Source organism: Dipteris shenzhenensis, chromosome 14 (assembly GCF_047967505.1).
Source record: "Dipteris shenzhenensis isolate YYH24624 ecotype China chromosome 14, Dip_SZ_1.0, whole genome shotgun sequence".
Lineage (NCBI taxonomy): Eukaryota > Viridiplantae > Streptophyta > Polypodiopsida > Gleicheniales > Dipteridaceae > Dipteris > Dipteris shenzhenensis.
Genome location: NC_141609.1, coordinates 1,965,977 through 1,980,150, shown reverse-complemented (window position 1 = coordinate 1,980,150; position 14,174 = coordinate 1,965,977). Strand labels below are relative to the sequence as shown.

At 46.0% G+C, this 14,174-nt stretch overlaps 1 protein-coding gene across 1 annotated transcript in view; it reads left to right on the top strand.

Moving 5' to 3' along the window:
* Positions 1 to 14,174, top strand: part of LOC147894054 (UPF0235 protein At5g63440) — a 108,957-nt gene that overhangs the window by 57,745 nt on the left and 37,038 nt on the right. The window contains exons 5-6 of the mRNA XM_087385090.1: positions 7,349 to 7,437; positions 7,543 to 7,611. Coding sequence (XP_087241216.1) covers positions 7,349 to 7,437; positions 7,543 to 7,611 — 158 coding nt within the window. The remainder of the gene's footprint in view (positions 1 to 7,348; positions 7,438 to 7,542; positions 7,612 to 14,174) is intronic.

The window sequence follows — 14,174 nt, the reverse complement described above, 5'->3', positions numbered from 1 at the left end:
AATGCCTCCCCTGGTGCCCAAGGCAGGTGACCAAAAAGTATGGCCAGAAAGAAGCTTACCTGACTTGGCACAATCTGGCAGCAAGGGTAGGGAGGGAGGGGCGGGTAGGGGGAGTGGAGGGTAGGGAGGGAGGGGCAGCGGGGGGTGGGCAGGGAGGGTAGGGGTCGAGGAAGGGAGGGAGGGAGGCATGAGGGGAGGGGAGGGGAGGGGAGGGGGAGGGGGAGAGGGCAGCGGGAGAGGGAGGGAGGGGAGCGGGAGAGGGCAGCGGAGGATGGAGCAGCAGCCCGGGAGGAGGGGCTGGTAGGGAGAGGAGGGGGGAGGGGAAGGGAAGGGAGGGGAGGGCAGGGAGGGGAGAGGGGTGCAGGACGGAGGGGCAGCAGGGAGCAGCTCGGATCGGGAGCTCAGCCACTCTCTGAATCTTCACAGCAAGGATGTGTAATGATTTTCTGTCACTAATGCTCTAAGTAAGACTTTTTACTTTTGTAATATGTATAATTATTGCAGTTACTAAATTGCAATTTGCTATCAAAGCTTAAGGTTGGAGCCTGGAATTTTCAGATTTGTATTATGTATGTACTATGAATTTTGCATGCATAATGCATTCTAATTTCTTGTGGCATGATTTAGGTTCAGTCCATCCGTGCTATATGGAATAAGCAGTGGAATTGGTTCCACCGCCCAATTCATGCGGTGGCACATGTATTGCATCCCCTTTGACGTAGTCAAGAGCAATATGAGAATGACGAGTTGGAGGAGGGGATGCAACAGTATCTACAAAATTGGACGGGTGGTGACTTGGAGATGCAACGAAGAATGGAGGATGAACTTCTATTGTTCCGCAATCACAACCTTTCCTTTGGTCGACCTATGGCTAGGCTCCGAGAGACACAGTAGCAGCCTGTCTCCTGGTGGGAGAAATATGGCAATTGTACTCCTACTTTGGTAAGAGACAAGTTACAACGTCACTATTTAGAACTTAGTAGTTAAGCAATTTGAAGTTTTGTCTACTACAAATATGTTTAAAGTTGTTAAGTTCCTGATACTTATCTCTGCTTAAATGGCTTATGGTAGAAGTGCCTTGCTATACGTGTTCTCTCACATGAGTGCAATTCTAGTCCTTGTAAGAGGAACTGGAGCACTTGGGCCCTCTTTCACACAAACTAGAGGAACAGATTGAGCACGGCTCAATTGGAGCGGTTGGTGTTTTGTCATTGCAACCTCTGTCTCCTTGAGTTCGCTGCTGGCTGCCCTGAACCTCGCCAAGTGAATGTAGACAAGGTGGACGTGGAGAAGATGAACGCCATACCAGATACTCTCTTCCTGAGTCCTATCTCGGTTTCCTCACCTCGCTGAATATGTCATTGAGGGGGGGCAGCAATCCTCGTGATGTACCTTGGTCCTTGACTACGACTGTACAGACTACAGTGCTAGCCTACTCCTATTCATGACACTTCAGATGCGTCATGCATGTAGCATGATGCATCCTAGACTATGTTATTTCTTTTTTTATGATAGTAGATACAATACTGAGTATACTTTGGACCTTGGTGTCAGGTGGCAGCTGCCTTTTTTTATATCATCCATTGGTGCTTTTATTTTGAGTCTTGCATGACTCATGACTCATGATCATGGGATTTGTGGATTATGAATCATGATCATCTATGGACATTGGATGCTTTCAAGTTTCAAGTTTCAAGTTTAAACTTGTGTGCTAAGTTTAAAGTACTTCAAACTTCTAAATTTCAGATTCTTGTAACGTCAAACTTGTTAGTCATGACACATGTTGATTGTTGAAGCATCATTTAGGACTTTAGAATCATAGAAGCATGCATGATGCATTGTTGCTTCAAGTATAGATAATTGTATTATGTATGATTTGCACTCTATTGATAATTATATTATGTATAAAAAATAATTTTTTATACATAAATTGTATCATATTTTCGTTTCTTCTGTTTCCGTTTCGGGCAGGGGAGCGAAACTCCGTTTCTTCCGTTTCCGTTTCGGTTGGCAACTATGATATCCGAGATGAGGCTAAGACATCTCCATTTGCAGCCCTCTATTAGTCCATTGTTGACTTTTTGAGCCGCGGAGAAGTCCTCCTAGTCAATGCGAGGACATGCGCCTGTCAGGTACCACTTCTCGATTTCAGGGACAATTTTATTCTATTGCCAGACATTGACCTTGAGGGTGCAGGTATGCTACGGGTTTCGGCTGACAGACGAGGTCCGGTCACAGCTTATGGGCAGGCCCTTTTGGATCTCGGTAGAATGCATGATCTCATTATCTATAATGGTCTTGATAGATGGCCCGGCTCAGGTGGTCTGACATGCTTTCCACATGGGGGAGGCTCTAGCGTTATTGATTACATCATGGGTCCTTCTGCGTTCATCTCGCATCAATGATTTTACTGTAGCACCTCTCCCCCCATAAGCTGATCATACCTACTTATTATTTACGATTTCCACTCCCCGTTGCACATCACCTTCCATTTCACTGATTTTGTACTCCACCTATCATGACATACGCTTTGACCGCGATCAATCACCTATTTACTTGGGCCATCTGTACATACTTCTCGCTTATATTAACTTCATACTCCTATTAGAGGATCGCGTAGCTCTGATCACCCGCTTACTACACGAGGCTGCACTTCACGCTTTCCCTCCCACCACTCGCTCCACCCGTCCACCACCACCCGAGACCAAACCTTGTAATAGTTGGTACGATGATGAGTGTAAGGCTTTACAGATTCGCAGCAAAAAACAATCTTCTGAGCGAACCAAAGACGCTACGCGAGTATCGTCGACTGGTATGTAGAAAGAAACTAGATTTCCTTCGCCGGAATGAGGAGGAACTACTGAACATTTTGTTTAATAACAACTTTTGGTAGAGAGATCTAGAGGGACGGTCTCCCTCACCTCTCACTGACACTCAGGTCTGGCATAACTATGCACACACACTATATGACATTCTAAATAAGCCAATCCCTGACCTCTCACATATACCACGCTCCACTTCTGGCACCCTCTTCACTAAGGGTGGAGTGAAGGATGCCGCAATGAAACTTCATAATGGCCGAGCGAAGGGTCATGAGGGGCTATGCACTGAGTTCATTGCATACGGGATTAATCTCCTAGCTCTTTAATGAAGCGGTTTGCTTGGGGTTTCCACGCACCTGGACCGTTAACACTATTTCACCCATCCACAAGCAGGGGATCTCATGAGTCCGGAGAACTACAAGGCCATTATGATTGAACATGTCATGTCCAAGATTTATGCATCAATGCTTGATTCCGAGGTCAGTCGATTTGCAGAGTGTTGAGGACTTAGAGCAGCAAGATAGACTGGATTGCGGCATGGATCATGGAACCGTGGATCACATTCTCACGCTCAGGTATAACATGGAGGAGACGAGGGCACGGAAGCAGAGGGTTTACTATTGCTTTGTGGACTTCCGCAAAGCATTCGAGAGCCTGTCTCCTCCGGTGCCTACATGATTTGAGTTATGACCAGGAGATCAATTGGGCTATCATGACTCTTTACAAGAGAGTCTCAAGCAGAGTCTGGGCAGGGTCGGGGTGGACAGACAAGATCATGAGCACTATTGGGGTCAAACAAGGGTGTCCTTTATCACCTACCCTGTTCGGCCTCTACATTGACGAGCTTGAGACAGTGATGCAGATACAGGGGGGGATGGATGCTCTCTTGTTGGCACTTTGATCCAGATATTGTTGTATGCAGATGACATGGCACTTTTGTCCCCCTCAGCAGAGAGGCTCCAGAGACACCTTGATGCACTACAGTCTTTTTGTGAGTCTCATGATTTGAAGATCAACCTTGGTAAAAACAATGTTATGGTCTTCAATATATCTCAAGCCGTCATGCACCAGGAGCAGTTCACGTTTGATGGGTCACCTGTTGAGATAGTTTCGCCATACAGGTATCTAGGGGTTGTCTTCTCTAGACCCACCATCTTCACTATGAGACCCGCAATGCAGGTCTGCCTGGGCATGGGATACGCTTCATTGGCTAGACTAGAGAGGCAGTGCTTCTGCTCGCACTTTCAGGATCCATGGACCAAGGGGCTGCTTTTTGACTCCTTGGTCTGCCTAGTAGGGATGTATGGCATCCCTTGTTGGGGGCCAGACTTGTTGGATACAGAGCGGGCTCGTGTGAAGCGGCTACAGGTTCTCATGCTATCGCGGATGATTCACGGTAAGCCGTCCATTCCTCACCATATCATGTAGGCTGAGTTTGGGTCATCCCCATTACAGCTAGATGCTGCATTTCAGGTCATCACGTATTTGGACCGAGTCAGGGAGTACGGGGATTACACTTCTGGGCGCAGGTTTGGCCTTTGTTCCTGCAACAATATCCTTGACAGCCAACCAACAAGTGGCGTACCATGTACGACTACATGGGATAGTTGGTCCCATCAAGCTTGTCCTCACTTGAAAGCATTCCAAGCAAATCATTGCTTGCCATTGCAAAAAAATTGACTGCAAATCTGCAGATGTGAGGCCAAAGAATGACAGCAAAGTCTCAACAAATGTGAATGCTCAACTGGCTGCTCAACAGTGAGCCAAATGTACAAATCTGCCTGCAAGACTGACTGCAAAATCTTGTAATTGTCTGTCAAACAAAATTGTCCTGCCAAAATCTGCTAAAAAACTGCTTAAATGTATCTGAAAAGGAGAATCCCCACAACACAGAAGCCAATGCAAGGCAATGGGAGAAAAAGCCCCAAATTTTGCGACATGCCAATGTGAAGAAAAGTGGAGAATAAGGCCTTACCAAGCACTCCTAGCAATTCTGATAGCAAATTTGGCAAAAGCAAAATTTGTGGAGGGAAATTGAACCGAAAAGAGGGCAAATTTAAGAAAAGACCCAAATATTACTACAAATCTTCAATCTAACTGCAATGTGCTGTCAATGCACCCGAAAGCCCCAAAATGTGGTAAGTCTGGCAATCCTGAATTCAATTGTGTTGACCAACTTGAAAATCTGCTGATTGCAAACTGCAAATGTGAACCCAAAATCAAGTTGAAACGAAACTGTGTAGCTTCTTTAGAACGAGGTGCAGGAACTGCCAAAAAAATCAGTACTGTGCGGATGGTATTCCAGAAGTTATACGAACTATGAGGCGCCTTTTGTAAGGACAGCGAATGTGTCAGAGAATGTATGTCTATACAGTTGTACGGACACGGACCAGAATAGGTTGTGAGCTGGTGCAGATGTTTGACAGTGCTTGCACGGATAGGTACAACAGTTGGTTCAGGAAATTGGCAGCATGGAGCAGGAAATGGCATAAAAGCAGCACTTAACAGTCACGGCTGTTTGTCGCGGATCTTTTAGCAGCAGGAGCAGCTCAAATGAAGCTCCAATGACTTCAAGCAAGTTGTGGGTGGCACAATGCAGCTGATAGCTGCTTGGAATAGGTCGTGGCTGCTGCAAACTGCTTGGAGCTGACGTTGAAGTTGTGGTGGCACCAATGTGCAGTCCTGCAAATCGCAACAGGCTAGGCTGATTAGGGTGAACTGAAAGTGCGAATGGAGATGCACGGAAGGGGAGAGGAGTACGCAGGAGAAAGCACCTGCTCTAATACCATTGTTGGATGCGGGGAGCAATGGAAAAAGGCTGAGATGCAAGGGAGCAGACAACAAGCTGAAAGCAATGGAGTGTACGTCCAAATGGATACTAAAAAAGTATAAGATAGGGGCCTATATGGCTCAAGTGCAGTGTAGTATCCTAGGTCGACCAAGTGTCCTTGCTAGATGTGCTAGGTGTCCCAAGTGGACTAAAAGTCCTAACTGGCGTACAAGGCCATACTATAGCAAAGATGCTTGAGAGAAGCAGGATTGAATGGGAAAAATGGTTTCCGACGACTTTTTGGGCGTATCGTATTAGTCGTAAGGTGGCCATGGATTTCACCCCGTTCCGTCTAGTAGTGTATGTGAGAGAAGCAATCAGGCGAGATGAGTAAAGACAAGATGCCTTGGTCTCAAACCAAAAACAGCAAAAAATTGAAGGCTAGGTTGGACGATAGAGTTCTTATAGAAAGTCATAATGAGAGGGTGTTGGTTTAGAAATATATCAGCTGGCTAGCTGGACAAAATGTTTTTAGGGAGGTGGGAATGACCGTATGTCATCTTGAAAGCTTCGACGAATGGGACACATGAATTGCAGGAACTTAATACCTGGGGAGTGGGTGAATAAAATCCTCCTTAAGAGATTTAAGGCGAGATGTGGCATGTGAATAAAAAGTTCAGAAATATGTACAGCTAGATGGAGATGTGATTAATTGGTGTGATGAAATAATTGATGATTTCAGCTCCATCTGCCAAGCATGCTCTGGTATTTGGCAGCTGGGGGGAATATGTTGCACTAAACTTTAGTTTATGCTAAAGGGCGTTTTAGTGTGGGAAGCTGTAACCCCTCTTCGCTAAGGAGTACAGAGGAAGATGGGGAACCTCATGTGCTTTGGGATATAGTTAAGATCTAAATTGTATGAGTTGGGGGGCTGTTGTGTAATTAAATGAGTGCAAGTGTGTTTGTGTTCTCATAGGGGGGGTAGACTGGTTAGGAGTTAAAAAAGTAAGGTGCAATGTAAATGGAAAAAAAAAAGTCCAGGAGGATGAGGTGTCAAGGAAAATTCTAGAGAGAGAAGGGATGTAAGGGAAATAAGGGAGACGCTGAAGGATTTGAGTTGGATAAGAAAGGAGAAATGTACAGAGGAAGGGACTGGTTTGACTGAATAAGAATGAATAGCTTTTGATGGGAGCCTCTTCTCCTTCATTCCTGCTTATTATAGTTTATGAACACAATTCTGCATTGCCAAAAAAAATCTTCAAACAGTGACATCCTGCAAAATCAGCACTCCATTTGCCCATTTTTGTACCGCTCCCACCTGATGCAGCCATGGACTTTATCTGGCTTAGTTGGGAGCACATGTAAAGTATATAGGGCTGCGACATCACACATTTATTCTAACTGCAGTGATTGCCCCTGTGGACTTTGCCATAGAGTTGTTTGCTAGCTTTATTTTGTACATAGAGGGTGCATCACTTGGCAGACCTACTTGAGCATTCCCAAAAACGTAAAGTTCAGTCCTGACTGCCCTTTGGATGCAAAGAGAAGATGAAGGTAGACTCAACATCTGTTTTAGAAGGATACTGTTAGCTTAGTACATTTCATTAGGTCAATGCATGCCTTTGTTGCATTTATGAAGAATATTTGTTTCTGAGCATTCCAAGAAACTGAAAAGTTCAGTTCTGAAGTTTCAAGTAATATGAATTTAGTACTGAATTAGGTGCTCATGGGATTTGTGGTGTCATGTATGGTTCAGGAGTAAATGCAGATGATGTTCGAGTGACAGTGGCAGCACCAGCAGCTCGGGGTGAAGCCAACAATGAGCTTCTTGAATACATGGGCAAGGTCTGATGGACATTTCTATTCAATCAATTTGAACCAGTTAAGGAGGGAGTTTTTTCAAGAACTAGACATAAATATATTCCCCATGTGATCCTGATTTGGTCGTAGGTGCTGGGTTTGAGGTTGACTCAAATGACTCTCCAAAGGGGATGGAACAACAAATCAAAACTTCTTGTGGTGAGTTTCTCAATAGCTGAATTTCACTTGCCTTGATTTAATTGCTGCCATTTAAGTGGTACATGGTCTTCCCCATCTGCAATTAGTGTCTCAACTCAAACTGCCTCTCCTTTTTGCCTACATGCTCCTCTCTTAAGCTGTGCAGGTTTCTTTTCACCTGACTCGAGTAACCTGCACTTTCGTTGATTTGTGAACAGAAGCCATTACCTCTAATTTTCAGCTCAGCAGCCTTATGATAGTTGGTTCCCGCTCTTTTTTTCTTGTGAAGAGCTAATCTACTAGCGTTCTTCCTCCATGTGTCTTGATAGGCTGTACTCAAGACATAGTTGAGACAAGTTGCTCTAAGCAAGCCAATGGCAGGGATATAGATATTTACATTTTCCCTTGTCTTGATTGCTGATAGGAGGAAGTCAAGGTGGAGTTCGAGACAAGAAGACCCAAGCAATCCACTTGGAGGGATCATTTCTTACATGTACTATTGCTTTTCTTGCATATAAGAGGCTTCCTGTTGATGCTGATGTCTCAACAGCTTTGCAATACCTCAAATTTTGAGAAGACTGAACCACCATTCAAGGCTCAGGGTGGAGCTGCTTGACCATTATGAGGGACATGTCCATATTCTTGTTTAAACGTTTTCTCCATGAAAGTGAGCTTTGCTTTTTGGGAGAAATGTTTTATCTTCTCGCTTCATTAAACACACACGTACATTTGTGTGTGGGGACAAACATAGTATTTTCTATCATGATACTGTAGAGATCTAGGGATCAGGCACCCATATATTACCTACCACACGGAACCCACACTCTTGACCTAGCTTAATAGTGGTTCCTTTTTGAGAAGGCTTCCTGACAGCTACAGATGTATTTCTTGTGAACGCGTTTAGTTGACAATGCTTTGAACGTGATGGTGGTTGGTCTTGGTATAAGCTCCATGCTGTCGATGTTTGGAGTTGTGCTATCGGGGTGATTTATAATCTTTATGCTTTTTTCTTTTGTTTCTAACTTTTCTTTGTTGGCTCTTTTTTTGGGAAGAAGATCCACAATTAAGTAAAGTTAGCACCGTGATTGTACAAACATCAAGTGTTGGAAATGGAAGCAAGAGTTCAAGAGAACATGAAGCTGAAATGAATTGCAAGAAGAAGAATGAAATAGTACACTAGGGTAGCCATAGAGACAAAAACCTAAGATGGACCCTAAATAGGGTCGAAATATGTGATGACTAACTCACCCACAAACTCAACCTCTGATTGAGGTTAGTGAGAAAAAACCTTAGTAAAGGGAAAAAGTGTCCTAGCCCCTTACATTGGCCACTGCCTTAGAGACCAATATTTCCAACACCCCCTTGTTCATAATGTTCAAGATATAATATCAATCACCAAATGGATTTCAAAGCTTTGCAGAAAGCTTCAAACTTGGGCGAGGTGATGCTTTGGTGAAAAGATCCGCCACATTTTGTTGTGTACTGCAGGAGACCAACCTGATCTCCATCTCCCTTGCATGTAGCCGCTCCCTGACATAGTGATAATGTATCTCTATGTGTTTCATATGTGGATGAAAGACATGATTTTGCACCATCGCAATGGCACTTTAATGCATGTAGATCTGCCAACAAACTCCTCAACTGAACCACTAAGGCAGCGATCGTCGATTGTTTCCGCTCAACCCAAATCAGACATTTCAAGTGTCTTCTGCAATTCAGCCTTAAAATCTCTAATTTTTGCAGCATTGGTACCCGTGAGCAGATGTCATCGACATATTAAACAATAATGAGCAAATCACCTCCTTTTTTGACATTGATGGTTCTCTCATTTGGGAGGTGATAAAATTTCTATACACTATGCTTGTGCAAATAGTGATCCTCTATGGATGTCCAGCCTGGGCACCTTGGCGCTCTAGTGCATATTGGAAAAGAATAGAAACAGTGCATAAACTCTTTATCGTAGGAGAGCTAGCGTCGAGGCACAAACATCCTATCTCATCTCACTGGCTGAGACTGGTATGATACCACTGGAGGGAGAAGCATTATGCCAATAACTGGGGTACCTCAACAAGGTTGGGAAGATGGATGCAAATTGGATGTCATAGAGGCTACAAAGCCCACGGGCTGGTACAGAGAAAGATGGGGAGAAATAGACGGAGATATGGGGCATAAAGACTGCTGATATACCAGAAGATTCAAGTGCATACAGAGATCTTGTAATGTAGAAAATGCCACAGAAATTATGGCTAGACCTTGGCTAGACCCAAGAACAAAAATGCAGTTTTACAAGCAGGAAATTAACTCAATGGACAGGTGTGCAATGCAGAAATATCTGGGGGAAGATATCCCAATGTTGAAAAGGCATTTAATCTGCAAAATAAGAACCAGCTCACAGGATCTAGAGGTGGAGAATGGCAGGTGGGCGTGACCGCCTCTTCCTTCTCCTCTCCCGCCGGCCCATCCCTTCAGTCCCCACCCTCCTCCGTCTGCCTCCCCTCCTTCCCTTTCCTTCCGCCTTCTTGTGTCTCCTGGGCTTCATCCTCTTGCAACATTTTCTAGAGCAGACGGATTTTATTGCGTTCGAGTCGGCCCACCTCGATTGACGATAGCTCAGCCTTCAACCAATCCTCATCCACTTCCACTGGCCATGAAAACCGTTACGTTCTCAAAAGACGAGCTGCAGCAGCTCAGAAAATATACAGAGGAGGAAAGTTCAACTTCACTCTTTGCTTGCATCCATGGGTCCCACCCTTCGAGGTTACAGGGCAGGGGTCTCCGCTTTACTTGGAGACCTCGCAGGGCACCTCACAGATGTTCGTCTGCTTGGTCGAGGTTTCTTCCAGGTCGTTTTTGACTCCTCGGATGCAGCAGGTACAGTGCTTTAGGCCAGTCCCTTAGCACTGAGCTCTAGGAGGATTTTCTTGACGCACTTCTCTTTGGGTTTTGACCCTATGGAGGAGGATAGCGGGACGATTTCACTCTTTCTCAGATTTCCCGGCCTCCCTCAGGTGTACCATCGACTCTTATCTTCCATTGGAGCCGCTTTTGGGATGGTCACCAAGACCCCCTCCCCCCCCCCCCCCCCCCGCACTGGGATGCCTTCTTCAGCAACAGAGACAATCAGGTTGGACGGGATAGCGCGTGTTAGGGTCATTGTCTCTCACCCTAACATCACGGATGACCACATCATCCTCCAGCGTCCAGATGGCGCATTCTTCAGGTAGAGAGTCCAGATCGTTGGGAGACAGGATCATTGTATGATTTGTAGGACCCCTGGGCACTTTGCTAGAGATTGCCCAAGGAAGAGGAAAAAGGAAAGGCCTAAAAGGTCCACGGGTGTAGTGCCTCATAGCACCACCTCGGCTGGACCTACTTCACAATCTACTGCACATCCTACCACTTCGCGCTGCTGGACCTTCCACCTCCCGCCCAAGACTGTCGGCTACAACCTCTCGTCTTGGACCTTCTTCTACAGCACGACCATGACTGTCAGCACGTCCTGTTCTAGGCGTCCCCCGTTGGGTGCCAGCTAGAGTTGTTGAGCCAGTTTCACCTCAGGGGGCTATTGATGGTGCCACAGACCCTTCCTTGCAGGTAGGAGATATTCCTATCCTAGTTCCTGGTGCTGATGAGGTTGCTCCTGTCCCTTCAGACGTTCATGTAGAGGAGCTTCCACCTATGGAGCAACTCGTTGCGGAAACCCATGCCTTACTCCGTGCTAATGCTACTTATATGGCCTCGCTCCATCAGCAGCCCCTTCACCTCTTGACAGAGGCAAGGGGATTATTGCTTCCACTCCATCATCCGCAGGGATCCTCTACACACCTGCGCCAGAAGCATCGCGCAGGAATTCTTTTGTAGTTATGGCAGACATGGTAGAGTTTGAGTTAGAGGAGTTTGTACCCTCTACCTTTGGGGAGGAGGTTGTTCAGATCACCGTTGACAGAGCTTCCCCTTTTGCAGGTGTGAGAGTGCTTTTCCTAGTTGACTTCCCTCTTCTTGATAGGAGGAATTTTTCCTAGGAGAGGGATGTTCGATTCAAGAACACAAACTAGATGTCAGGGATTGTGCTAAGTCAGGTAAGCTTCTTTCAGGCCATACTTTTTGGTCATCCGCCTTGGGCACCAGGGGAGGTACTTGCATTCCTGTTTCTTCTTCGATGCTCCCCTTGGTTATTGGGATGTCTTTCTTTTCAATACAGTGGCAGAGATGCTTGGCATGATGATGCTTTCCACACTCAGTCCTAGTCACTCCTGTTTTCTTGGTCGAACAGGAGATCACAGATGCCTATCCATGCACGAATTGACATATTTTATGTGGATGATTGGGCTCTGGATAGAGGTGGGATAGTATGCATTACACCTGGGGTGTCCATTTCAGATCATTTTTCAGTTGTTTTGTGGGTTTCAGATTCTCAGGTGAGGAGCCGCTCTGCTAGTATCAGAATTCCAGATGCCTTCTATGCAGAGGAGGGCCTCACAGAGGCAGTGTTGCGGACTTGGGTATCTCACATGCACGATGGGCAGCTTTTCCCATCAGATGTAGCTGCAGCTCTCTCAGATATTAGCGACTTGTATCATTCAATTGCTCGTATCAGGAGAGGTGAGATCCTTAGGCGAGAGATAGGTATCCGTCAGCAGTTGGCTGCTCTTCAGAGGGAAGAGCAGAAGAGGCTTACAGATGCTTGGGTTCAGGAGCGCCTTGCTGCAACAAGGGCTCAGCAACAGTCACTGTTAAATTAGAGAGCAGAGTATGCCTTTCATGCCAGAGAGTCATTTTGGACTCAGACGGGAGGTAGGGTCAACAAGCAGTTCTTCTCTACTCTTGGCCCCAGACATAGTAAGGAAAGCGTTTCGCAGTTTGTTGATTCAGACAGTTTTACAGACACATCCAGATGCTGTCTTGCAGGTAGCCACATATTTCTATGCCTCCCTTCTTACAGCAGATCCTGACACACAGGACAGAGATGATGCTCGAGTTGTTATTTGGCTACCTATGTTGGTGACGGGAACTCTGGAGGGCCTCCAACCTCTACTGCTAAGGTGAAATCTCATGGCATTTCTGACTGTGTAATGAAGGAAGGAGATGGTCTTCTCTCCGTGCCCTTCATCAATCCATTCCCAATCCCCTGGGTCCTGCTGCAAGAACCTAATGGGGGAACCACATCCAACCAAAATCTCCAAGACCCAAGTGCCAGGAGAACAAGGTCACGATCAAGATACCACTGTGAGTCCCTGCCGCACTCCTCGACTGAACATCAAAGACAAGGGTCTCCTCATGTGCATCCCACAAGGCAATAACCTGTAAAGGAATACCGTCCTCGCGAAAGCTCCCAACCAAGTGGACTCTGTGATCGGAATGTCATCTGTATCTATCCACTCTGCTGGTATTGCTGCCTCTATCTGCTGCATCCTGACTACACTCCCTTTGAGGTGGCCAACTGATAAGAGTCTCTGATCCTCTGGAAGCTTCCTAAAAGCCTTCCACGCACCTACTGTGGAAGCAGGTCTCCTCTCCCATCTAGACCACTGCATGTAATGTGACACTCCTAGTGATCTGCCATGCTCATCCAATATAGAGTCATTCCACATGACTGGCTGCTTGTCTATTTCTTCGCGAGAGGAGGGTGGAACTCTTAGAAGAGTGCCTCTGAAGCTGCCCCAAGATTTCAGAATGGCAGCCATGAGAGGGGAAGAGGGAGATCTAAGATGGGCTGAAGTAAAGATCCATCTCGAGCTGTCCATCCAATCTCTCCCATGAGAAGGTGTACAAGACTGAATGCTGTGTAAAAAAATATTTCCAAGGATCTTGTCCAAGCATCAATCCTCTCACTACAAACTTGCAAAGCAATGCCATACACTGCAAGTTCGGATCAATAATATTGAGACCTCCTTGTGGGGAGAATGAGGGTCTCTCAAGCCACACTGGCTACAATATCTGAGGTGCCATCTAACCACTCCATAGGAAGTTCCTGATAGGTCTCATGAGCTGAGAGATACAACCTCTAGATCTACACCAACATGAGCTAACGAACGAGGCAATAGCCAATAATACCTGGCTCACAACCACTACTCTGGATGCAAGGCCAAGCCTGGCAGAACTCCAAAAAATGAGTTTCCTCTTAATGCTCTCCACACGGGAGCAAACTGCTGTGTTGAAGAGATGCCCATCCCAGCCTGGCATCCTAGGTACCTGATGGAAATACCCCTCTGAATCCAAGTGAATCCTATGTCTTTCCCCGAGTCTAGAGTGTCCTCATCACTAATCCAAAAGCCATTGGATTTGTTTCAATTAATATGAGCCCCTGCTACAGTGCAAAATAAATCCAAGGCTATCTTGAACGAGGTGAGTGTCTGTGGTGTGGCATCCAAAAAAACAGCCGTGTCATCTGCCAACTCATTATCCAAGAGCTCATCCTCCTGTCTCAATAGAAGGCTCAGCCCTATAATGTCCGCTTGAGTCCGCTTGAGCTCTAAGGTAATAGCTCATAGCTTCGGCCACAAATAAAAAGAGAAAGGGGCATCCCTGACGGACTGATTTGGTAATCTGAAAACTGTCTCCCCTAACTCCACCAATAAGAACCT